General features: G+C 41.6%; 2 protein-coding genes across 10 annotated transcripts in view; both read left to right on the forward strand.

Moving 5' to 3' along the window:
- The first annotated feature begins 1,018 nt into the window (after positions 1-1,018).
- Positions 1,019-15,639, forward strand: ZBTB34 (zinc finger and BTB domain containing 34). Of its 5 annotated transcripts, none has more exons than XM_054646537.2 (4): positions 1,360-1,427; positions 2,953-7,797; positions 8,744-8,858; positions 9,492-15,639. In XM_054646537.2, exons 3-4 carry the CDS (start codon positions 8,818-8,820, stop codon positions 11,011-11,013), a joined length of 1,563 nt encoding a protein of 520 aa, XP_054502512.1. In that variant the 5' UTR covers positions 1,360-1,427; positions 2,953-7,797; positions 8,744-8,817; the 3' UTR covers positions 11,014-15,639. The 5 variants fall into 5 exon arrangements, with proteins under 5 accessions (XP_054502520.1, XP_054502516.1, XP_054502512.1 ...); XM_054646542.2 differs by having other exon boundaries at positions 1,367-1,427; positions 7,733-7,797; XM_054646547.2 differs by lacking the exon at positions 1,360-1,427 and having other exon boundaries at positions 1,472-7,797; positions 9,492-10,551; positions 10,834-15,639.
- Positions 15,640-19,132: 3,493 nt separating this feature from the next.
- RALGPS1 (Ral GEF with PH domain and SH3 binding motif 1) overlaps positions 19,133-26,509 on the forward strand; it is a 76,766-nt gene continuing 69,389 nt past the window's right edge. For 4 of the 5 annotated variants that reach the window (XM_077189370.1, XM_077189366.1, XM_077189367.1 and 1 more), the window contains exons 1-4: positions 19,133-19,288; positions 21,590-21,706; positions 24,344-24,531; positions 26,305-26,420. In XM_077189370.1, the coding sequence (XP_077045485.1) occupies positions 26,364-26,420 (57 nt within the window). In that variant the 5' untranslated portion in view covers positions 19,133-19,288; positions 21,590-21,706; positions 24,344-24,531; positions 26,305-26,363. Of the gene's footprint in view, positions 19,289-21,589; positions 21,707-24,343; positions 24,532-26,304; positions 26,421-26,509 lie in introns of those variants that run through there. The other variant, XM_077189368.1, reaches the window with a different exon arrangement.

The raw sequence follows: 26,509 nt of genomic DNA on the forward strand, positions 1-26,509 counted from the left end.
AACAGGTTTTGCTGTAACTGTTTTTTACAGAATGGTGATCTCTGAAGTTACAATGGAGAATGTACATGCTGATAGGAAAATTCCAGAACACTCACTTCATAGTAGCAGCAACCACATGTCCGAAAGGCCTCTTGGTACAGTTGAAGTAGGTACAGATAACACAGATTTTTTTTTCTTGTCTAAGTATGAAGGAAATTTCATGCTGTGAAAAGTACTAAAGATTAAGTTCCCCTTACCTTCCTGTGAGGCTTCTTTCTCTCCTTGACTAAAATTAGGTACTTATACTGAACACTTGATTTTGTCCAGCCTCCATCTGCTCAGTCCTTGCAGAACTGTCCCAGCCGCTGCTTACTACATAAGCAAAAAATGAGCTTGCTCTCATTGAAAGCATGTTCAGTCAATACCCGGAGAAGTCAATATTTATGTAACACACTCAGTCTTCAGCAAATTCAAATGGAATATGGTACAAGAAAATTAATTTTCTATTTTGGTTACACTTACTGAACACGGAATAATGAGCCCAATGTTTTCTGCCCGTTCAGAATTAGTTGTTTGAGTGCTTTTTCTCTGAGTGAACAAATACAGTTTGTGTTTGTGTCCTTTAACTCTGTTATTTGTGTCCTGGCCAGGATGCTTCCCAGACCACTGCTTTATTTGATCAGCATTCCATGCCTTATGTATGAAGATTCTGTTCTGTGTCTTAAAGGGAGAGAAAGACATACCTCCAGAAGACAGAATGTGGTGTCTGGTTAGACCGGGTGGATATCGCAGCAGGACCTACTGGCACCAGTCACTCTGACTGTTTTCAAGTAGTACATGATAACCAGTACATGAACTGTCTGGTTCATAAACTGAATCGTTGCACTACCTGACCTACAAGCAAATGCAGGATAAGACAAAAAAAAAGTTAGCACATGCTTGCTGAAGTGATTTCTGTGAGTGACAAGGCCAGTATAAGACAGGTGAACGTCTTAATTCTTTGCTCAATAAAGGTGTCAGTTAACAGCTGGAGTGGGGGATGTCCTCCCCCAAAAGCTCCCTCGCTGTATCTGCGATTGCCCATCGGGGTATGGCTCTGGGTTCTCGTCTGGAGTGGCACACCGTGAGAGTTCTCGGAAGAGCTCTGCCCACGTACGGCCCGGCTCCAGCCAATGCTCAAAGCCTTCTGCCTTCGTGAGGAGTCGCGCTGCGAGGGCGGCTCCGCCCTACTCCGGCGGGGGGGAGCGCCCGGGCTCCGCGCCGAGAGCGGGGCGGGTTCCCGAGCGGCCCGGGGGCACCGCCCGCTGCCGGGGCGTCGCCAGGAAGCGGAACGGCCGCCAGCGGAATCAGTTCCGGGTGCGAGTGGCTGTGGGAGCGGGCGGGAAGCGGCGCTGGGAGCGGGCCGGGCCGGCCGGGTTCCGCCATGTGAGAGCTCCAGACAGCCCCAGGTGAGCGGCGCGCGAGGGGCGCTCGGCCCGGGGCGGCGCGGCGCTCCCCATGGGACGGGCCGTGCTCGGGAGGGGTCCCGGCGCCTGACAGGCCCCGCGGGGGCGGCGACCGCGGCCCGGCGGGCCGTGGCTCGGTTCGGCTGCCTGGAGCGGAGGCAGCGGCTTCGTCGAGGCGGCCTTCGCCCGGCCGTGCCTCGGTAGGAGCTGTCGCGTAACCCGAGTCGGTGGTTCTGGTGCAGCTTTGGCGTGCGGGGAGGGAGGGCGGACGCGCCTGTGTCGGGGTCTGCTGTTAACCCGAGCGGGGCGTAAAATCCCCGGCACGGCGGACTGGAGAGGAACGAACTTGGCCCCGTTCGGGGAGGTGTTCACTGCCAGGAGCTGGGAGACTTTTCAGCTGCTGCTGTTCCATCAGAGAAGGTGGAAGTTCTAGTGAAACCCCAATCTCCGTAATGCAAAGGTCTTTCCAAATCCCGGCAGGCGTGCACAGCGTGTAGAGTTGGAATTCGCTTAGAGTGAATCAGAGTTGAGAGTTAATTTGGAACAAGCCAGAACAGTCTCAGAAACATTAAAGTGGGTAAGCCTGGTTTCCAAGGGAAAACAAAGTGCGATAGGATTAGCTGCACTGCAGTTGTTACGTGTTGCAGAATACTCAACATCTGGATCCGAATGTGCTTGTGTTTCATTGCCTGTCCAGGGACAGCTCCAAACAGTTCCACCTGTCCCGGGCAGTGTGCTGGGAAAATACCACGAAAATGCGTTCTTTGCAGCTTGTAAATCTACTGCAAAAAATGTTGCTGATATCTAGAGAACATAGTATTGCATTACTTAAAAGAAACATCGGAGCCAAAAAGTCAACAATTTGATGAAGAATGGCTACTGTTAAAAAAACAAACAAACAAAACCCTGCCAAAACCAAAAAAGAAAGTGGACAGATTAAAATGCACAATAGTGATGAAGTATTATCTTGATAGTAAATAAAATTGTAATATCAGGATGTTCAAGAGGTCTCTTCCCACTTTGTGAAAGTTCCAGCTGTGTATATATCCTCACTCTCAAAATACAGGCTGGAGTTCTTTTATAATGGAAGTGGCATTTCAAAGTTGTCAGGTATTTGGAAAATGTGGCTATTTAGCATTACATAATGGGGATATTGTGAAATTTGTGCACAAAATAAAAGCTTTTGATCATTACTTTTAAGATCTTGTTGATTGAAGTGTATGTATCATCAACATGCCCCTTTGTTTTGTTTTTCTGGCAGAATACATTTGTTGATACTGGAATCATAGACACATAGAATAGTTTTATTTAGAAGGCACCTTTTGATCTTGGCTTATCTCCAGTTTGCCTCCTGGTAACTTTTTTGCATTCAGAAATAGATGTGTGCCTGCAACTACTTTTGTGGCAATTTGATTTCTAGAGTCAAGATTTAGAGATTATTTCTATTGAGGTTTCTAATTCTTACGTGAAACTATTTTTATGCATTGATAGGTGTTTCGTTTTTTTCTTTTCAATCACTTCCACACAGGCAAGCAGTTCGAGGAAGACAGTTAAGAGAATGAGGGATGAAAGTGTCACTTGGACTTCATATCTGCTTTCTGTGGATATTTGCTCATATAAGAGGGTCCTTTTTTTTTATAAAACCCTAAATATGCAGTTCCAACAATATCTCTGCTGCACTATGCTGACCACTGAGAATGAGTTTGCAGCGTTGCTTGGTACTGGCACGTGCGTATGTATACATGTCCACGTGTGTACATACATCTAAATAAATTGATTTTATTTTGATGCTGAAATCATCCACTCTTTAAAGTGATTTTCTGTACACGTGTTGTGAATCTTGGTGAGGTAAAAATAAATACTTTAAAATTTTTGTTAGACAAATGTCTGAATTAATAAAGCTTTACTGAACTGAGTGTCAAGGGTTACTCCCTTGACTGCTTTGCTCCCCAGGCAGTTAGTGAGGTTGTGTCCCACAGCACTGCCAGAGACCTCACCTGCCAGGCAGGAGCTTTGCTTGTGGTTTCATTGCAGGTATTCAGTACTTTGGGTAGAACATGGCCTGTCTGGCTGCAGAGAAGGAATAATGACTCTCACTGGACGTTCTGTTATCTACGGATGCAAGAATGTAAGAGCTAAGCTTTCTAGTAACTACAGTTCAGCCTGTATTAACTGGCTTGTGTTTCTGAGGAAGTGGGCATTTCCTGCATTTTTAGGAGGTAAAGTAATAAAGTTTTAAATTGTTGTGTAGTTGTCACCTAACAGATTTTGTATTGTAGTCCAAACTAGACATGAAGCAGACTGACTTTCAAAGCTGTTTTCCAATTAATAATATGCCTTATGCACCTTTTGTGTGTGCTTTCCTACAGATAATTTGGGCAAACTGCTTCTATCTTCTTTAATTCCAATGGGCATTTTGGAGGAAGTGATGAATTAATGCAAAAACCAATTCTACATATTTGAATAGTGCTGCTTGTATTATTAGAAATTTGTTGTACTTCAGTTGTTGGGAGATTATGTGGGTTTTTTACCCTCCTTTAGTTTTGGAGTTTTTTATTGGCTGCAAAATTAAACGTTTTAGAAGTTTTTTATCAGTGAGGTAGCTTACCCTGCTTTGGGGATGGAGTTTCAGTACAGCAGGAATGCTGTGTGGCATGTTATTTAAGGCCATCCAAGAGCACTGTATGTTGACTTTTAAGGGATAATTAGTATTTCACTGTTATGAGAAGTATAAACTGGTAGAATGTTCTATGATCAGTCGCTCCCCTATTTTCAAAGGTTATTTCAAGAGTGTCTTGGAGACCCTCCCCAGCCTTGACATACTTGATGGCAGTTTTCCTTTGATACAGCTAGCGTTAATTAGTGTGGCTTTTGTAAATCTGAAGAGTGATGCAAAGGCATCACTGAAAAGAGTAAGACTGATGAAGACTTTTGCCCAAAAACTTCCATGATCATAGCTGTTAAGGTAACATTCCTAGGTTAAAATTCTCTTGAATGATATTTGCAGTGATGTCCTGAGTTCTCACACAGATGGTGCAAATACTAGGTCCTACACAATGCAAGGGAGGAGTGCACTGATTTATACAAATACCTGCTTATTTTCTTGCCCTCTCTGTATTCTGAGTAGTTATGTATGGAGGGAATATCACAGAATCATTTAAATCGAAAAGACGTCCAAGATCATTGAGTCCAGTCTTTAACTGATCACCGCATTGTCAACCAGACCAGAGCACTGAGTGCCACATCCATTAACACTTCCAGGGATGGTGACTCCACCACCTCCCTGGGCAGCCTGTTCCAATGCTTAACAACCCTTTCAGTGAAGAAATTCTTCCCAATTTCCAACCTGAATCTCCCTTGCTGCAGGTTGAGGCCGTTTCCTCTTGTCCTGCTGCTTGTTGCTGGGTAGAGGCATTTTTGGCATCATAGAGTACTTTGTTTTGGTTTTGTCTTAACTTTCATTATGACCCTCCTGGCTTTTCTATGCATTTCTGTTCTCAGATGTGCTACAACAGTAATGGTTTGTAATGTGGGGTTTTTTTTCCCAAGGATTCCTTGTTGCTGATTTAAGAAAATGCAAGGGATCTTTTCTCCCACCTTAGTGTGAGTTAAAATGAGTATAATTTGTGTCATTCACCTGTCTGTGGGAACGGTGAATCATACTTCAGTGAGTGAAGGAAATTAAACAGGTGCAGACTTAGAAGCAGAAACTAATACTATGTTGGCAGACACACAGCTTCGTGTTATAGTTATATGATGCTTCTCTGCTGCTACTGTATGATGTCAGTAAAATTAAATACCTAATGTGGTTTGTCAACATCTATTCTTGTTTTTTAAATTAAATAAGCGTTTTCATAGAACATAATTTTTAAAGGAAATTTCTTTTGAAATCTAATAAGAAATTTTATCCCTCTCATATTCAGAGGTACTTCAATGAACACTTTTCTTTGAAGACATAGGCCAGCAATCCACTACTACTAAAGCCATTTTGTGGGCTATATTTGCTGTATAAAACCCTGATGAATAAATGTAGTGCAGATGCAAAGAGAATTTATATGATTCTTTTGAGTGTGACTGCATCATCTGCTACAAAATAGACATGAGGCTCAACAGAGAGCCCTTCTAGGACTTAGTGAACCTGGTGTGCATTTTTGGCCTGTGCCTTCAGCCAGTTTCTTGGATACATAATAGCTATGAAAACCTTAAACACTTTGACCTACTTTTGAGGAAAGGTTAAGAGAGGACCTAATTGTAGACAGGTGCCCAGACTCAAATTTTGCAGGGCTATGCCCTAACTTTACACTAACTCCCAGGCAGGGATGAAAGCTAAAGCAAGATGAAATGCATTACTTTTTAACAATGAGTGTACCTGGCACTGCTGTGACTTTACAAAATCACAGAATATTCTCAGTTGGAAGGGACCCAAAAGGATAATTGAATCCAGCTCAAGTTGTCTTAGTTCTCACTACCCCCAAATGCTCAAGTTTATATATTGCAAATAAAACTGTCGTAATTCTGAGCTATTGTTCTATATGACTGTACTGAGCCTAAATAACACAGGTTTCCTCTGCACCTGCTGAGATACTGTGGAAGGTACCGAATGGGACTTCTGACTGAGCATGATTTCTTTTTCTTCTTCACCTGTGCTAATTCTGTAAGGAATGTTATGTGTATAAGTTTCATTATGACTGTCTGGTTAACTGCAGAGATTTTTTTTTCTTTAGAGCATACAGTGGATGTGTCCAAAGTTCTTTTGTGTTTTAAAGTACCTTCTTGCTTCAGTTTAATGCTATATGCCTGACCCCAAAGGAGAAGAGGTTAGGGAGATGTTCCACCTTGAAGGAAGCTGTTAAAAAGCTTGGGGGGGGTTCTCATTAGCCTTTTCAAACTGTAGTGATCTTCCCAGATTCTTTCAGAAATGTTTCAGCCATAAATACTATTGTCTTGAAAGTGCTACTGCTCTGCCAGCACTGATGAATAATTGAGTATTGTTATGGTACAGTACCCTGCTGAACATTATTTTGGTTAATGTTACTAGAATTTTATCATGGAACTGCTAAGTTGATCCTATATAGAAATAAAAGAAAACCTTCTTGTGTATGGGAATATAATCTATGGATTACTTTTATTTTCTAGATAGTGACATTAGGGACTTTTGTAAATAAATAAGATCATTTTTCTTCTGGCACTTATTCACCAATAAAACATGGCGAGTGATGCCTGCTTCTCTGATGTGTGATGCCCTGATTTCCCCCCCAGGTCTTGCTTTCCCAAATTGATATGAGGAAGTTGGGATGCTCTGGTACTAACCCTGCCAAAATTACTGCAGCCTCAATGCTGTCCCTGCTAGGGGGAGGGAGGCCTGCTCCAGAATGGGGTTTCCATTGGTAACTGGTCACTTCTCCTCTAGCTGGAGATTTAAGGTTGTGGCTGAAATTGGAAGAAGGGTTCCCTTCTGTCCACTGCTGCTGTATTTCAAAATTCTTGTCCTTTAACCCCAGCTTTCCACAGATGATTTCAAGGTTACAGGAAGCATGTATCTGCAAAGGAAGGAACTAAGGTGGAAAAGTACTCGAAAGAGTATGCTGTAGCTTGCTCTCTTTGTTTTTTAAGAGCAGCTGGGTATAGAATCTTGTTGTGCACTGCCTTTTGATAGTGTGCACTTGACCTGTTTGCTTGCTCTCAAAGCTACACTGTATGTTCCCTTGATCCCTCTTGCAGGGCTTTTACTGCTTTTCTGCTACACTGATGAACAGACTTACAGACCTTTGACTCCATCATCCTCTCCACTCATGGCCAGAATGTGCTGTTTACTCCTAGCATCTTAAGCAAAATAAGCTTCTTTGTTTCCCAAAAGAAAGATGAAACAACTCTGAGAACAGATACATATATGCATATGGAGATAATAGGGTGTTCTAATCGTCATGATAGGCAAGGATCACAGTGGATTCCCATCTCCTTGGTGTCTTTCTGGTTCTCATGCTTTCTCTGGTATGTGTTTGCAGTCCATTTTCAATGCGTGGCCGCATCCCAGGGACCCTGAATTCATCTAGAGATTCTATGATGAAAAGAACATAATTTCTTTTTCCTCTATCATAAGCCATAAAATGTCCATCTTCTCTCTTCTCAGGTGCCTATCCTTAATTCATTCCTTCTGTCTGAACCAGTGCTAGTGGTGACAATTTACGTTTTAGTATTTTCTCCAGGAGTAAGTTATTCTCCATTTTGCTGGGTAAGAGCCCTTAGGGAAGTATGGGACAAGGAGGAACTCCACTGTCTATTTGTGACAAACCTTCTGTACATCCTAGACTAGAATGCCAAATTATTGCTGCTGGAGGCTGGTCTTTTGGTCTCTACAGAGTTCCTGACTCAGGTAATTTGTCTATTCGTGTCACTTCTACTCAACACAAACTCTTCCTCAATTTATCAGAGAAGCTTGATCAGGAATGGCTGATGTTGCATCTGTGCATAGCTAATAAGCCCCACAAATTAAAGGTTCCATATGCTGGGTTTCTAAGAAGCTTGCGCTGCCCTGTCAGGCACAAGTGAAGGTGACAGATTGTGATGGTGCATTCCCTCCTCCCTGGTGATTCCTTAAGTGACCTTAAAACACTCATTCGTAACACAGACATGTATCCAACTGCTGAAACTCCTGTCTTCCGTGTGGGCATGGGATAGTTATTCTCTGCACAACAGGCAGGGGTGCTCAGAAAAGCAAAGTTAATCTTGCCATGTAACTACACCACAGCTGGGATAGGTTATGTGTTGTGCTGTTGGATTTTTGACTTACATCAGCGCAAAACTCTGAATTGTTTTGTAGCTTTGCTTGCTGAATAAAAGAACTGTCCTGCCAAAGCCATCTCTGAAGAGATTGCTATAGTCATATCACTTCTGGTAGCCATCTTGCAGTCCTTATTTCCCACCTCAGATGTAAGAACCTAGAAAATGTCTTTTTTCTCACTTATACATCTCAGCCAAAAAACTCAAATGAAGTCCCATTTACCCATTTTAATGGGTAATGACACTGGTAAGTTAGAGAACATATTTAGCAAGTCTGATAACTTGATTTTGAATGTTCTGTGAGAGTTTTTGCCAGTTTTCTAAGTCAAACATAATGTCAAGACAGGAAGCTGGCTTTCTTGTGTCTGCTGAAAAGAAGTTCTGGTTTTGAAGGTTGTGAATGTTAGTTTTATGTGAGGGTCAGCTGATAGAGTTCCAGTGCTTCCTTTTAGGATTTTAATCTTATTTCTTGTCAATTTTCTTTTTAGAAACCTGAATTTTCATAATTTGATTTAAATTGTTCCTGTGTCCCATTACAGCATGTAACATAATAGAAAAAAAAATCTGCTAGTATATTGTGATACATTGGATATGCTTCCTGCATCTGAAGTCAATGGATGATGTTGAGATCTGTTTGTTCAATTGGAAAAGCAGGTATGGTGGCAATATTATGTCTTTAGACTTCTGCATTAATAAGAACTAGAATAGCAATAAAAGTCTGAGGGTTCTTGGGCGCTTGATTAGTGTCCAGTCTTGGAAATGTAGGGTAATGTTGCAGATCAACATTCTCAGGCTGATAGTGTGTGGGTATGCTTTTTACAATAGTAATCTGTGAAAAGTACTTTTCTTTAGCTTTTGTTTGGAGCCCTATACATCTCTTTAAGGCCTCTTTGAATGTCATTTTCCTCTGTTTAAGTACCCATGGCTTTTAAGTTAGGTTAAAATTTGAATGTCAAATTATTCTAGCTTGGAGATGACTGCTGTGTCAGATGAGCTTCAAAGTTCACACCATGGTTTGAAAAAAAAAAAAAAAAAAACTAAAATTACAAGAGAAATTTTTTTTTTAAAATTTGAAGTCCATGGGTGGCTCAAACATTTTTCTTTCAAATCTTTCAGATTAAGACTGTACTTTTTTATTATATGGAGTATTTATGCTAAATGTTTTGTTGTAATGCACCTTTAACAGATCAGTGGGGTGATGTGACTTAAACATTTGCAAGCATTTATTTTTGAAATGGAAAACTCCATATTCATTCTCTGTTTTAAATCTTCTAATTTTTCTTTCAGATTACTCTTTACATCTGTAGAAATGGACAGCAGCAGTTTCATTCAGTTTGATGTGCCGGAGTACAGCAACACTGTTCTGAGCCAGTTAAACGAGCTCCGCTTGCAAGGGAAACTCTGTGACATAATCGTGCACATCCAGGGTCAGCCGTTCCGTGCCCATAAAGCTGTCTTAGCTGCCAGTTCTCCGTATTTCCGCGACCATTCAGCATTAAGCACCATGAGTGGCCTATCCATATCGGTTATTAAAAACCCCAATGTTTTTGAACAGTTGCTTTCTTTTTGTTACACTGGAAGGATGTCCTTGCAACTGAAGGACGTTGTCAGTTTTCTGACTGCAGCTAGCTTCCTACAGATGCAGTGTGTCATTGACAAGTGCACACAGATACTGGAGAGTATTCATTCAAAGATCAGTGTTGGTGATGTTGATTCTGTTACTGTCGGTGCCGAAGAAAATTCAGAGAATCGTAATGGCGTTAAAGACAGCAGCTACTTTGCCAACCCTATTGAGATATCTCCTCCCTATTGCTCTCAGGTGCGACAGTCAGCAGCAGGCAGCGACCTTCGGATGGAAACTACTCCAGGCAAAACTCTTCGTAGTCGTCTGCAAGAAGAAGGGCATTCAGACAGAGGGAGCAGCGGTAGTATCTCTGAATATGAGGTTCAGATTGAAGGTGATCATGACCAAGGAGACCTGATAGTAAGGGAAAGTCAGATTGCAGAGGTGAAAGTTAAAATGGAAAAGTCTGACAGACCAAGCTGCTCTGATAGCTCTTCCCTTGGTGATGATGGATATCACACTGAAATGGTGGATGGAGAGCAGGTGGTCGCAGTAAACGTTGGTTCCTATGGGTCTGTCTTACAACATGTTTATTCATTTACTCATGCCTCATCACAGGCAACAGGTGTGTCAGAAACCTTTGGAAGCATGAGCAATACAAGTCCTTCAAGGTCAATGCTGAGCTGTTTCAGAGGAGGTCGTGCACGCCAAAAACGAGTACCTACGGGTCACTTGCATAGTGATGTCCAGGGCTTGGTGCAAGGGGCTGACACTGAATCCATGGTGAGTAATCCAGGATATGAAAATAGTCCAAGGGAAAGAAATGCAAGAGGTCATTGGTATCCATACAATGAGAGGCTAATTTGTATCTACTGTGGCAAGTCTTTCAACCAGAAAGGGAGCCTTGACCGACACATGCGATTGCACATGGGAATAACTCCTTTTGTGTGCAAGTTTTGTGGAAAGAAATATACCCGTAAGGACCAACTTGAGTATCATATTCGTGGTCACACAGATGACAAACCCTTTCGCTGTGAGATCTGTGGAAAATGTTTTCCTTTCCAGGGTACACTAAACCAGCACTTGCGAAAAAATCACCCGGGAGTTACAGAAGTGAGAAACAGGGTTGAGTCTCCAGACAGAACAGAAGCGTTTGTGGAACAGAAAGTAGATAACGATGCTTCAGCTTCTGAAGCCATGGATTCTAGTATGGAAATTCATGCAATGTCTAACACATCTGATTAAAATCTTATATCTAAGTGAAACACAGACAAGCACATTACTTATGTATTTTTAAAGTATTTTATTCTTTTAGTAATCTTCAGTACAAGTATAACAGCCTTTTCATTTTCCTGACCTTCTGGAAATCAGTTAGAAATGGTTTCTGGAGAAGACTTCAGAAGTATTCTTTGTTTTTGAAGGAGGCTGATTTGTTTGGGGTTTGTTTTTTTGTATTTGAAGACGCTCAGAATATAAAGACAGTGTACTGGGGAAAGGCTAGGAAGAGTCTGGTGAAGTGTCCCTGCTGATTGATCTGGTGAGACGCAAATGCCAGTGGAGAAAGATATTAGAATAAGATTGGCAGCTCTGCTGAATGTTCAAAGAAGCTGTAATTTCCTTTATTTCTTAAATCCTGTTGCTGGTAATGAGTTACACAGCAGTTGGGAGAGAGAATATTACAGCTTTGATTCCTCTCCTGTCACAATGAAATCTGTTCACTCTTACTAACTGGTTTTGGTAGTGAGACTGTTTATATATATAAATTTGCTTTATATATATAAAATGCTTTCACTTTCCCTTTTCTGTGTCAAGGCTAATACCATATGCCACTCTATCAACCGTTAGGACTCCTCTCTGCTTAGGGTTTAGAACTTCGGACTTTGGGAGGATGGTTTTGGTTTTAAACAAATGTTGTTTGGTTTTCATTTTATTAAACTATTACTTTGTGTGCAAAAGTGAGCAAAGTGAATTACCTTGTTTTAATAGCTTTGCTTTATAACATATGTTAACCAAATGCCATAAATCTATTAACTATGGTTAAATTGTTGAAAGGTTTTGTTAGTTGTCTAGAATGCAAGCTGGACAACCTGTGGTGCTGACCTTTTTATATATATAGAGATAGATATATCTATATATATATAGATATACACATATATATATATCTATATATTAAAAAAAAATATTAGCAAACCTAAAAGTAGCATTGTGGTCTAAAATGGGTTTTTACTGGCCTCAGAATCTACCTTCATTTTGTACTGTAGAACCGTACCAGGTAATTAAACTTAACTTCATCACTCTTCATGGTTGGTTAAAACATGAGAGAGATGTAGTTTAAATCACAGTATTTCCGAGCAGTATTTTAATAGGTCTCTTCACAGAGAGCTGCTTTCAGGTGCACGTTGGCTTCCTACTTAAATTTCCGGGTGATATGCCAGCACTTGGAATTTGTACTTTTTTTGTATAGAAAAACAAATACTTTATGGGAATTTTGAGCAATATGTTATTTCATGTGTGAGTATCACAGAGTTGCTATGGCTTCTCTGTTTTTTCAGTGGTTTTTTTCTCTATAAAGAAGCTACCAACAACTTTAAAAATACTCTAAATCTTTTTTGTTTCACCAAATACGTGTTTTTAATATGGTGCTAACTTCATTATTTAGGTCAGTATAATATATAACATGTGAAACATAATGGTCAAGGGAAAAAAATCCCCAAAAGCAGACAAACAAAAGCCCCCCTACACAAACCAACTTCCCTAAGATCCCAACTAAACAGAAAAAAAAAAAAGGAAAAAAAAAGAGGAAAAAAAAAAAAAGAAAAAAACCCAATACCACAAAAAACCAATGGCTTAAAAGACCTCAAAAGCATGGGCTGGCAAACACTACTGTTTAACATTCTACCTGATGAACAGAATTAGTTATTAAACTAATCACATCCTTCTTTAGAATACAGGTTTTATATTATTGGGTCTTATGTTTGTTTAGCTGATACTGAAAATCCATTTGTGAACGTGCTGTTTAACTCCCAAAAATTAGAAAATGAAAGTGCATTTCTAAATTATTGGAAAGAAAAAGGTAGGTTTGCTATCTTGTAAAACTTTTTGGCCTCTGTGAAGCTGGGACATATTTGTGCAGCGGCTTTATTAAATACACTAGTTCTTCATATTGTGACACACTGCAATAAGAATTAATCTCTCAAACATGGATTTACAGTATAACCTCCAACTGCTCCATTGGAGTAGTTTCAGTCAAATTAAGTACATCATTTGCCTCTTTGTCCTAAAACTGCCTAAATAAAGAGGCAGGGGGTGGGGAGATGCTTCTCTCCTTGAAGCAACAACAGAAATTTTGTTTCCAGTGAGGGAAGGGATAGTCTGTGTCTAAAGGCAGGTAGTCTGTATGTTTACTCACCTAAAAACATGGTGTTTCTGATACAGTTTTTTCCTTGAGTGTTTGTTTTAAGTAATTAAATGCAAAAAGTGTGTTTTGGTAAATTAAGTTTGAGACATGCAAAATCCAAGAAATGTATAGTTATTCTTAACCCTTTATCTTGAACCTGTGCTGTGGTGCCTTTGGTGTGAATTTTTCCCTGGAAGGATGACTTGAGGATAGCAGGATATGGGTACAAATTTATATTTCTTGAATTTCTGTGTCACAATCTTAGCATTATTTAAATCTAGTTCTTTGTATTTGTAAATGTATTAAAATGGTTTGAGTTTACCAAAGAGTGACTTATCCAAAATTGTCTCAGACAAAAGCAAACAAGAAAACAACATCACGTTGATTGTACAGGTTCAGGTTCAAACCGTTGTAACAGACTGTTAAGGGGCAGGAAATGATCCGCTTTTCTCCAAGCCGTGGTCCAGCAGCGTGCAAGTCCCTCCCCGCGCGGGCAGCGCTCTTGCCTCCAAGCCATAGTCCAGCTCTGCGGCGCAGCCGCGCGCCCGGGCTCTGCCAGACACCACCGGCACCCCTGGCAGCAGCACTGCCACCGTGCCTTGTCACACAGCGCGGTGCCAGCATCAGCGCTGGCACAGGCACGAGGCACGGCCGCTGAGCACGGTGCCATTCCTTTAGCAGAGGCTGGAAACACTGTACCGTGTCTCGTGTCTGTGCGGTTCTTAGCACAGGGCTGTTACGCATTTCATTTACAATAAATGCAGAAGTCAGTAGAATATGTGAAGAAATATTTGACAGCAAAATAAGTAATGAAATTATACAGGCTGGTTCATAATTGAGTCTCTTCTTAATCTACCTTTTTAATTCTAGACAAATGTGAAAACAGTGACAGTGTCCTTTCCTCTAGATGCTTAACCTATTCTGACAAACTGTGAAAATAAAGGATTTTATACCTTTGCTAATGTTTCTTGTTTAAAACTATTATTTTAGTTTCCTTTATCAGTTATCTCCCATATTACTTTTTTTAAACTTGTAAATACGTTTAGAAAATAGCTTTGTAAATACTTACAAGTGTATTAAAAGTTCAGTTTGGTCACTAAGGCCTCAAGATTGGCTCTGCTTTTTGAGTGTGAAATCTTTCTGTAGCATAAAGGATACTGTCAGTTCACTGTCAGCAGGGTAGACTGTAGGCCTAAATTTAGAGTTTTAATGCAGTCTTCCCCAGCATAAATTCATGTTTTATGCTGAAGCCTTTGGTTTACTTTGGACAAAACAATGAGGCCTCATAATGTTTAGGCTGAATTATGGGAAGAACAACAGGAATAAAATCAAGGGCTGGGAAAATACTGAATAAGCTTTACCTTTAAATATATATATATTATTTTAATTTTTGTATTAGTTTACTGTGATTCTTTTATTGTCATTTTTCTAAACAGGTTTTACATGAAACCATTGAAAGGGACTCAAATATGCAACACCTAATCTATTTTCCAAGGGAATTTTACCCTTGAATGGTGCTTTTTGACTGGTCAGGGTTATTTATTAAATTTTATATTTGAAAGTATTTGGGGAATTATGTAAATTCTTTATATGAATCTCTTTATTTCATGAATTGTAAATTTCATAATACTCAGTGATCAAATTGGAAGTTTAGTAAAGTCATTCAAAATGTTCAAACTTTATAATCTGTGTGCATTTTACATATGTTTTATCAAGTGCCAGAATACTTGTATTTAATATTGTAGATTTAATACTACTTGCACATCCCTGTGGCAGCATTAACTTAAGTTATGCAAGTTTACATTAAAAAAAAACAAAAACGAAACAAATAAGTAAGCCTGGGACGTGTGTTCCTGTATTTCTTCAGGGGATGTGAAGCCACGTATCACTGACTGAGCAGGTTTGCTTCCTGCTCCTGTAGCTCACTCCTGCTATGGCAGATGCAGAACTGCTGAATCCCCTTCCCACGGGCCGGGGATTCAGCCTTTGAACTCAGCCTGAGAAGCTCTGGTTGTAGATCTGGTTAGAGGTAGAGCTCTTGCACGATTTTAACAGTGTTTGTTTCTGACTGAAAATTTGTATTTTAAAATAAATTTTATTTGTATGGTTATTTTTCAAGATAAATAATTGAACAGTTTGAATGACTTGACTTGGTGTCATTATCTTGCAATATAAACCGGGAACCTCACACCTCCGCACTTCATCGCCACGTGAAGTAAATGAAGCTAGCTAAGCTGATGCTGTAAGAATTAGTAACTTGCCATTAAGGATTATTTTACAGCATGAACTTTAAAATATTTATTCAGATGATATTTTACTCTTGTATTCACTTTGTTTTTAGATTTGTGACATGAATATTTCTGTGCTGCTTTATTTTGTTCTGATGAATTTGTTTCTTGCTTGTAAATTGCCTTTTTTATGGTATAAAGTCAATCGGAATTGCTGTTTGTAAATTAAAATGCTTCTAGAGCAAATCTGTGGTGTCAGTGTCTACATTTAGGTATTCAATTACTGGGAGTTTGCATTTTAGATGCTATTACTGAACTGTTACAAGAAGCATTTTAATACTGATCTACCAACTAGAAATCAAGTCATTAGAAACAACTACTCTTGAAGTTTCTCTGTTTTGCCAGCATTAATTGCTTCATTCTGAACAGATGATCATTTGAGCTGTGTACTCCAAAACCTCATCCAACTTTCAGAGCAAAACAAAAAATCCAGCCAGGTGGTGGCAATCCATCCATGCCATTCCAAGGCTGGTCTGTTGAGGAGGGACACCCTGCTTCGTTCCTTCAGCAGCATTTACGTTTTATGTTCTGCTGCCGACATCAGTAGGGGTGATGCTGCTCCCAGCAAGTGTAGGTACACTCCTCCTCACCCTCGACGTTGAATTTAACAGGAGCATCCCCCCTACAGTGCAGCTGTAGGCCATGGTTATCTTGACTGGCAGTGGGATTTGGCGGGACTGGAGCTGCATGGGTTAGTCCCTGAGTCCCTGTTGGTGTCAGAGTACTCCAGCCTTCAACACCTCCCTTCAAATCCCCTTCTTATAAAGGTCTGAAACTTCAAGTAATGCAGAATGGGGTAAACAAGACCTGACTCTTAGGAGTGGGATAAACATACTGTTGCACTGGTACCCAGGCCACTGAGATGATCAGGTGTCTGGAGCATCTCTGCTATGGAGCCAGACTGGGAGAGCTGGGGCTGCTCATCTGGGGAAGAGAAGGGTCTGGGGAGACCTCAGAGCCCCTTCCAGCACCTAAAGGGGCTCCAGGAGAGCTGGAGAGGGACTTTTAACAAGGGTCTGGAGTGCTTCCCACTGCCAGAGGGCAGGCTTAGATGGGATATTGGGAAGGAATTGTTCCCTGGGAGGGTGGCGAGGCCCTGGCACAGGGTGCCCAGAGCAGCTGGGGCAGCCCCATCCCTGTAGTGACCAAGGCCAGGTTGGACCAGGCTTGGAGCAACCTGGTCCAGTGGAAGGTGTCTCTGCCCATGGCAAGGATGTGGAATGAGATGAGCTTTTAAATCCCTTCCCTAAATCATTCTGATTCTGTGAGTGTTCTGAAATAGCTGAATTTCTCTTATCGTAGCTGGCACATCTGAATTCAGCATCAAGGGAAAAGCAGACCCAGAGATTGGATACTTGTTTAAAAAGTGCTACAAAATACCACTTTCAGCAGAAAACAGAAGACAAAGATTTTGTGAAAAAGTTTTGTTAAGGTGGCTACAGGAAAAACTTGGTTTAGGTTAAAAAGAACCAGTTTTGTTCACCTGATCTTTGTGTACATGCAGATGCAGGCCCCATTGCTTAACTTTTCATAATGCAGACTTCTTGAAAACAGGTTGAGGGAAAGGTAGAATAGCCAATGAATATGGCATACGGAATTTATACTCTTCCAGCAATAATCATGCAGAGAAAATGAAGCCAAATTCCATGGATGTTACATTTCGTGAGCTATATGAAATAGCATAGTACATTTGTATTGTGCATGGGTTTAGGAAAAATTTAAATTGAATATTATGTCAAAAGTCAGTTGAATTATAGACAGAAACATTTCATTAAAATTTAGGGAAATTATATGGCTGATGCCATTGTCTAAAGTAACATTCCTTGTCTGTGCATTCTTTTCCACCAGAGGGTGCTGGCTTATTTTTAAAAATATATGATGTAGGGGTCATTTAAGGCACTGTACATAGCAGAAACCTAAAATAGGAACAAAAAAAGAAGTTTCGAGTCCTCATTATGACCCCTTCAAGAGGAGCAGGTGCTGGGTGATTCCGTTGTTAGCAGAGCAGTGTTTATACCCAGGATTTCAGAGGCTGTCCTGCTGTGCTGCATGAGACCTACCTGGGCAGTGGACACCACCATTTTACAGTACTTTAAGTGTCAGTTTGGTGACTCTGTCAGAATCTCATAATCATTTGGATAAGAAGTTAACTGGTTTTCAGATAGTTTTTTTCCAAATTCCTGTAAAAATACTAGTAACTAATGTATATTTTCCAAAGACTGTAGCACATGGATTGCTGTTTTAATGTTCTGGCACAGTGATACAGGACAGAGAAGAAAATATTTTGCCAGACAATTCTGTACTTTTGCTCTAGTGGGAACTGATGCTATACATATTAGAGGAAAGTGTGTTGCTTGGCAGTACACCAATAGGATAAACTCAAATAAGAATTAAATTTTTGGAGATTCATATGAAATTAATTTTCTTTAGCCTTTCTGAGGGGCAGGGAAGTGTAGAGAGAATACCTTCTGTGTAGTGCCTTTGGCTTTGATATAGTTATTGGTGTTGTGAGCATCAGGACTCATAACAGATCTCAAATCTATGTTTAAAGTTATTTTTACAATTTATTCTCAATTTGAATTTTTCTGCTTTGAAAAGCGCACTCATATACATTTAGTTGTGATGTCTGAAGATGTTTAAACTGCTCTGAGTTTGATAGGTACTGAAAACCTTTGGTAACCAGGAAATTGGAAAGACACCTTATAAATGTATTCGGGGCATCATGCAGTATCTCAAAGCTTCCTCTGCATACCCTCACTAGGCTTTTGTTCTCTAACACGCAAACCTGCAGGCCAGTCCGATGGGCTGAGTGGAATCCTGCATGTACCTACCAGTCCACAGAGTCAATGTTTTCCTGTAGCGATGCCTACACACACTGCGCCTGAGCATAGCTTTTATAGAAGCTGTAAGTCAGAGAAAGGTGCACCATCCTTTTGCCTCTTTGCTTCTAGTACCACTCTCAATTACCAAGAAGCCCACAAAGCTCTATTTGATTGCCTTGGAAGAACACACAAGGTCACTGACCCGCAGCATCATCACCCGGACCTGAACCTGACCACGGTTTTAGTTTGGAGGTTCCGAAAGGTTTGTCGGGACCTTTCGGGAAGGGAGAGGCACAGCCCATGCTGCGGCGAGGGGACGGAACGACCGGCACTTCACTGACTCTTCTCCGGGAGCGACCAGACGCGCTGCTCGGGGCCGGGCCGCCACCGGGAGGGACGCTCGGGCTGTTCGGAAGCCCTGCCCGGACCCCCGGGTTCGCCCCTCGCCCGCACCCCCGGGCTCGCCCCCTGCCCGCACCCCCGGGTTCGCCCCTCATCCGGACCCCCGGGTTCGCCCCCTGCCGCACCCCTGGGCTCGCCCCGCGCCCGCACCCCCGGGCTCGCCCCGCGCCCGCACCCCCAGGTTCGCCCCCTGCCGCACCCCCGGGCTCGCCCCGCGCCCGCACCCCCGGGCTCGCCCCGCGCCCCCACCCCCAGGTTCGCCCCCTGCCCGGACCCCCGGGTTCGCCCCGCGCCCGCACCCCCGGGCTCCCGCCGCTCTCACGGAGCCACCTGCGCAGCGGCGCTGAGACCGCCAGGGGGCGCGGGCGGGGCGGGCGCGGCCAAGGACGGCGCCGCAGCACCTGCGCTCGCGCGCTCCCGCCCCGCCCGGGCCCATTGGTGCGCGCTCCCGCGCGGGGAGCCGGTTGGCTGGCGCGCGCGTCAGTCCGCGCGCCCCCGCCCCGCCCCGCGGTCCCCAGCCGGGCCGGGCCTCGTCCCCGGCGGCGCTGAGGGTGCCTCCCTCTCACCGAGAGAGCTCGTGGGCGTTGCTGGGGGCATCAAGTCCCGAACAGGTGAGCTGCGGACAAGCTCCGTGTGCCCGGCAGAAAAGGTGGGACAGGCCGCCACAGCCCCTCGTCCCTCTGCCTTCTGCCGGCCCCGCTCCGGGCGTGTGTTGCGGACGGAGCTCTGCGGCGACAGGCCCAGACGGGCGCTCACCCTCCGGAGGCGCCGCTAGCGGGAGGCTGGCGGCTCCCGGCTCCCCGGGGGCGGCGCGGGGCGCTGCCGCATCGCCGCCCGCCGTGGCGGGTCCGGGCCCCTCCTGCGCGGGGCGCGGCAGGTGCGCGGGAGGCGGGCTGGGCGCTGGCGGGGCCGGGCGGCGCTTCCCCGCTCTGCGAGCGCCCGACCAGCCCCTCGGCCTCGCTCGGAAAGGGGCCCGGGCCCCTCCCCGCCCGGCGCTGTCGCTCCGGCGCGGGGCTGGCGGCGCCCACGGCCCTGCCCGCCGGCGGGGCTCCGGGGCTGGCCCGGTGCGGTGAGGCGGGGCGGGCACGTGCAGTCGGTGCTGCGCGGCGCGAATCCGGGCGGCAGCGGGAGCAGCCTTGGTACGGATGTGGGGTCTGGGGGAACAGATGGAAACCACCTAGGGTTGGCTACGGCCTCCTGTGTCTTTAGGAATAAATTTGAAAACTATTTGCATATCATGTGGATGAAACCGTGCGGATCTTGTTCAGAGCCTTTACTGCGATCTGTTTTCAATTCACTTCAGATAGTTTTTGGTCTAGCTTCTGCAGGCTTATGTCAGCCTGGGGCCTTGGCAAGTCGTGGATGGAGGAATGGATGTTGAAATTTTTGGTTGTAGAAGTACATCATGCCTTTTGTCTGTGGCTTGTTGATCTGAACCCAACTAAATGGAGCATATGTATTCTTGTCACACTAATTATTGAAAAAATTGAAATGCGTTGATGTCTCTGAAATACAAAAGAATATTCCTTGCCTCAGAAACCTTATCTATGAATGTTGCAATTTGTCTTTTATGTCTAGCTTTGATAGTCAGATATTTTTTCACTTGTTGAATATTCATGCCATGCCTGGTAGATATTCTTCATGTCTCAGAAGGACAGGAAGCTGTTGTAAAGGGCAGACCTACACAAACTTGCATGTTGCCCATCCTGCGTGATGTAGCACCAGTTTGCAGAAAAATGAGTACAAAACACTTTCAAACCAAGTTATTTTATTTGTTTTTCTGTTTATTTGCCTTATTTTAGTGAAGGGAAGACATCCAGAGGTTCATATGCATAGTAATTACAAGGTTTGCCCTTTACTAAAATGCCATGTGATGCAGGGCAGACAACAGGCATCATGTCTGTAATTTCATTGAAATACTTAAATGGTTGCTAACCCATTTTTAACTTGTCATTTTGATTATTCTGTGAACTAGGATCGTTTGCTCATGCAAGGAGTGCCTACTGGATGAGTTTTGGGTGTGTCAAAAGAATACTGCTTTTCTAGCAAAAGATAGTTTGCTTTGATGCCAGTAGGAATTGTGTATAGTTATAGTCTAGAAGAGAGACTTTTTTAAGGGGGAGGTTCTCTAGTGATAGAACGAAAATAAAAACTGTAGTAGAGGCACAGTAGCACCAATTGACCTGCAGTGATTTTTACCTTTATCAAAGCAACATGGGCTTTAATGAGATTTTCATATCAGTCTATATAAAAGAAGGTGTCTTTGAGATTATTTTCTTCTCATTTGATGTGTAATTTTATTAAACATTAGGTTTTATAAAAGTTGGTATAAGGCAAACGAGGAGAAAAGGGAAGGGCTATGCCTAAAGTAAATATCACCAAAATTAGTTACCTAAGCAGTATTTTTCTTAGGTTTGTAGCTGATCGTGTTTGTTGGAAGAGCTATGGCTTTATTTGCTGATACAGAGATAAAAGAATTACTGTATTTGGATTTGTGTCCATTTTGCTTTATTTAATTAAGCCTTGAAGAAAATGGTGTGAGGATGAGTAGCATTTACAATTCATAAAGCACCTTGAAAGAAGTGAGTGAAACCAATAAATAATGTGTGTTGGCTTGGACCTTGTGTTGATTGACAGAGTGAGGGGGAGTTACAAGCACATATTTGGAGTATATTTCGCTATGAAACTTATAATACATTGCTCTTCTCTCTGTGATGTATATGTAGTTCTTTTAAGTTTGGGAATTTGTCAAATAGCAATGAAACTAGAATGGGGAGCTAACAATGAAAGTTGTGAGGGAGATGTAAGAATAAAAATCCCAGAGCACATGTTTCAGGTGAGGAGTGCACAGTTTGAGAATAATTGAGTTGTAAAATAAATGTAACCGTAATCCTGTTTCCTGGTATTTACAGGAATGTTATGCTTTTAAACAAGAGATAAAACTGCTGAAAAACCAGAGCTAGACCCAGCAACGAACTAATGGAGGTGTGCAGCAAAATGGGTTGAGAGCACAGCTGCCTTATTCCACTGTAAGTATGCAATTGTATTTAAAGTTACAGGTATTTCATATTTTCACCTATATTTGATAACCAGAGATTACAGAAGTGTCTGTCAGTTCTCATCTGTTTAGAGAACTTGAGTTGTAGTAGTATTTTACTATAATTTGCAGATATATGTTTCTTTTCCTGTAACTGAAGATTTTTTCCTTTCATGAAGATTCCCTGAAAGTAAAACTTCCTAAACATATATCTTGGTCTTCTAAGATATTCAAGTTTGCAGACTTGCTTGAAGGGTAATGACTTTTGAAGGAGAACTTCTGCTGGAGAGAGCACTGCAGTTCTGTCTTGATATGGAACGTTGATGTAAAGATTTCCAGACACAGATAAAATTCCAGTCTATGCAAAGTTCTCCAAATGGTTTCTAATAATTAGAAACCCATACTGTATTTCTTGTCTTAATTTGTTTAGGTAACCAGATGGAGATCTACTGTCTTTACTTAGTAGAATTCACTTTATTGTACTTTTTCAGCTTATACAAGTAATTTTGATCATACTATTACTTTACTTCCTGATGCAGTAAGTAATGATGCAGACAGAAGAAATGGAGAGAAGAAAACATTTAAAAGTAAATTTGTAAATATAATAAATGTTCATTAGAGTGAGCTCAGTAATCAGTGGATATAGTAAAGATGTGGGGCGTAATCAGAAGAATAGCATTGGACATTCAAGCCAGCATTGTCAGCTTCCTACTCTTTCATGGTTTTAGCAACTGAGGATTGTGTGAGATTTGAAATAATTTTTGACAGCCTTTTGCTATGAAATTTTGCATACAGCTTTTAAACTAGGAAACTGAGACATTGCATTCATTATAATTTTGAAAAATAAGACAACCTTCTTTTTATTCCACTTGTAGAATGTTAGCTTACCTTTTTGGTGTAGTGACTGCCACATATGTCTTTGTATCCAGGTTGCCCTATGACAGTTAATTTGAAAAGCTGGAATTTTAATTGTTGTAGGGCAGCTTAGTGACAACAAAGGGACCAATGGCAGTCTAGTGTAACATGTGACAAATCAAATAAAGCATGTCATAAATGCATGACCTGCGCATTAGGTGTTGTTTTTAATGTACTGTTAGGTATAATTCAGATCAGTTGTGTATTAAGATAACCCAAGAGTTCAGGACTTGGATTCTGAAGTTGTTTCTTGAACTCATCACAGCAGCTGCTTCTCTGCTCACAGACAAACTCGTTTGAGTACATGCACTGGAGGGGTGGAAGTAGGAGAGTTGAGAGAATTTTAGAAAGGGAAATCAACTTTGAATATGCTTTTTCCAGAATTAGACTTGATCCATTGGCAGCTATTGGGAAATGATGCAAGATTCAGGTTTTTTTAGCCTGTTTACTCAGGGACGATGCACGTTATTGAGGAATAGTTATTTACTTGAGTGATCTCAGTTTATGGTCAGCTGAATTAATCCACAGCCCCATTTTATTTCTGTTACATTTTCATTATTCATCATTAAATACAGTAAGAAGTTTCTCAGAAAAGGATGTGCATGAAACTGCTAAATTGTTCATAGTGTATTTTATCTATAGGGGGTACTGTTGCCTAAAACATAGTGAAATATATTAGGGTCTTCCTGGTGAAATGGATACTGAAAATACACAAGTGTTTGCTTTGGAAGATCTTTAAAAAGCTATCACATTTCTATGACTAATCTTCTCTAGCCTAATTGCTTTGTTAATAAACCGTTAATAAACCGTTAGTAGGCAATTATTTAAATCCAGGCTTTCAAATACTCTAGAATTTCTCATGTTGTCCAAATGTCCACCAAGATTTATTGTTTAATTACTTCAAAAGGACCTTTTGAAATTAAGATATTTTTCATATAAAGCATTATGGTTACTTCTGTTGGTTCTAACCAAGTTTATCAGTGCCCAGGTAGGGCCCTAGTGCACTTTGATTGCTCCCACTGAACCAGTTGTCCAGCTAATTTAAGCTTAAGAAAGAATATTTATCTTTTGATAGAATGCTGAAGTATATTTTCTTAAAAGCATGTTGCAGCTCTCAGTTCACGATTCAGTGTTATTAGGAAAACCATAATCAACTAATGAAAGCAGTAAGTAAATGGTTATTGAAATCAACGAAGCCAGTTGACTTGTGGAGTGTGGAACGGCTGAATTAGGGCTGGTAAGAAGCATATGTAGCTCAGTATTTTTCCCTTTAGTGAAAAAAATCAATAAGAACAGTGGTCATCAGTGGTTGCTGACATGGTAATCTTTGTATTTGCTGAAAGCAATGTGAACAGTTAGTAACTTCCTCAGATTGCTCTGCTAGCATTCAGAAATTAGAGCACTTTAGTGGACTTTGTTGTGAATAAAGTCCACAAATCAGTGGACTTTGTTGGCCAGAAGTAGTTTTCTGTGCTTAAGTGTCTCAGTGACTTTCTTGTGAGTTTGGTAACTAGTACTGAGACTGACCTTATGGGCACTTTGACTGCATTACATGCATGTTACTAACAGCAATATAAAATTTGCATTTTGCTTTCGAAGAATGTTGCTTCTGTGGCATAGATAACAAGATTTGACAAATGCTAGTAAAATAATGGCTCTAAGGTTTGCTTCTGTGCTTGGTTTTGATGGTGGTATTTTTGGGTTTTTTTTCCAGTTGTTTTTGCACTGTCTTCAGTTTTGCTTCAGAGAGTACTCCATATCTAAATGGGTTTGTCAAATTGGCAAAGAAGAATAGACAAACTCTGGTGTCTGTTGCATCCTGATTTATCCACTTTGCTTCTGACAGCCTATGAAGGAGATCTACTGCAGTGTGCCTGTGAACCTTCCGTGCAAACAGATAAGGTGTTTCCTTAGTTTTGATTTTTAGCATTGTTTGTGTAATGCATCATTTCAACGATTAACCTGAGCAAGTTGAAAGAAATTATGAATCAAAAGCTGTGAAAAGAAGTTGTATGTAATTTAAGTGACTTCTTACATTTTATTGCCAAAATTTTGGGCCTTTGATAATTTCTGGGATTTGAGAAATTTCTTTTTAATCTTGTTGGTGTGAAATATGGCAAGTACAGGGGACTATTATTTTTAATATCTTGATGTTGTTTGACAGCCTCTTCATACCATGGGCATAGTATCAGCTCCTGTGTTACTTTGTGTGTAGAGAGATGCTTTCTGCAGGTGGGGAAACACTTCAAATGATCAAGTGGACTTGACTAAAAAGGATAATTGCTTCCTATGACTTTCATGAAGGTAGCAAAACAAGTGGGTGTGTAGAGAAGCATTTTTTCATAGATGTGAATCTTGAAGAAATCTTTGCACATATGAAAAAGCAGTGCATTTTAAATGCTTGTGTTATATTTGGAATATTTTGGGGGGAGGGGGTAAGGCAAGGGGAATCTATTTTGATCATGTCTAGAATGAAAGTTTCTAGCCTTGCAAGATTTGTGTATGTGCTGAATGTTGAAAGGCAAAAGTATATTACTGCTTTTGGGTTTAGGTTTTAAAGCATTTTTGTCTCAGTTTGATATAATGAACATTGAAACTTGTGTAAAACTTGGGCATGATACAAGTTCACATATGGGATTTTTCTTTCCCCTTTCACATCGTTATTGATTCCTCATGCCCTGGAGAACCTTTCAGAAAGGCAGAGATGGAGGCCACAAGAATATTTTTGTGGCCTTAATGTAAATGCCACATGTTAAAGAAATTACATCTACAGAATTACTTTCCACTTCATGGTTGTAAGGACTGTTAAGAAGAGCAACTCCGGACCTAGAAATACTTAGCAGCCTGTTAGTGCTCAAAATGAGTTAACCTTATCAGGAGAAAATATAAAGGAAATTGACTGTTGCCTTGTTTAGCAGAGAAGATCTTGGCATTATTTGGAGCAAAATTAGTGACTTGTTTCATGCAAGATCCTGGGGAGAATTGTTTGTTGTTGTAGGAATGAGAAGCGAAGACTTCATCTTTCAAAAGAGAGTAAAATAAGAGGATATTTTTATTCTTAACTGTTTTGTTTTTTCAGGATTTTTCTGTTGGTGCGGTCAGTGTTGTGGGAGGGAACGTGAGGATGCAGAGGGAGATGTGGCAGTTTCCCTTGCTGCACATATGAGCAACTACAGCTTTTGATGAAAGAGCCCATTTACAGCAGTCAGTGGCAGTGCCTGCCATGGGCTCATCCATGAGTGCTGTGGGGAATGGCGACACAACCATGCAGTTTGCTCAGTTAAAGAGAATCAGAGCTTGAGCTGACTTGCTAGTTCTGTAAGCACTTTGTGGTAGTCTGCAGTTTCTGAGACTTTGTCCTGCCTGGGAGGGACTTTTATATAAAACTTAATTCAACATGAATGACAAATAATACACTTTTTTCCCCCTGCTTTTCTGGAGTTGAGCAGAGGTAAGGGTAAGGACTTGGCATGGCTTTAGCAATATTCAATTGTACTCCTTCGCTGGTGGTACCTGGAAAAGAAAAGAGCATCTATCTCCTAAGATAAATCTTGTTTCCTAAGTCCTTTGCTCTGAGTAGGAAAATGAAATATCTTGTATTGCTGGGTTATTTTCTGTGTGCATTTTGGGTTTTTTAATAAGTCTGATTTATTCCACAAATAATTTGCTTTGCAGGAATTTCTGTTTTCAACCAGTGCTGGCTGAGCTGAAACTTCCTGCACCGTGTGGAGAGCATGTATAAAAGGAATGACTTCATGGCCAGTGTGATGGTCACCTCTGCCACTCCAGAGGTACAGTTCGTTGGGTTTTATTAGCTCCTGTATCAAAATAGAAATTTTGGCTTGTTTCAGCTTTCACAGAAGCCCTTTCCACTGCTAGT

The sequence above is a fragment of the Agelaius phoeniceus genome, chromosome 21 (assembly GCF_051311805.1).
Source record: "Agelaius phoeniceus isolate bAgePho1 chromosome 21, bAgePho1.hap1, whole genome shotgun sequence".
NCBI lineage: Eukaryota > Metazoa > Chordata > Aves > Passeriformes > Icteridae > Agelaius > Agelaius phoeniceus.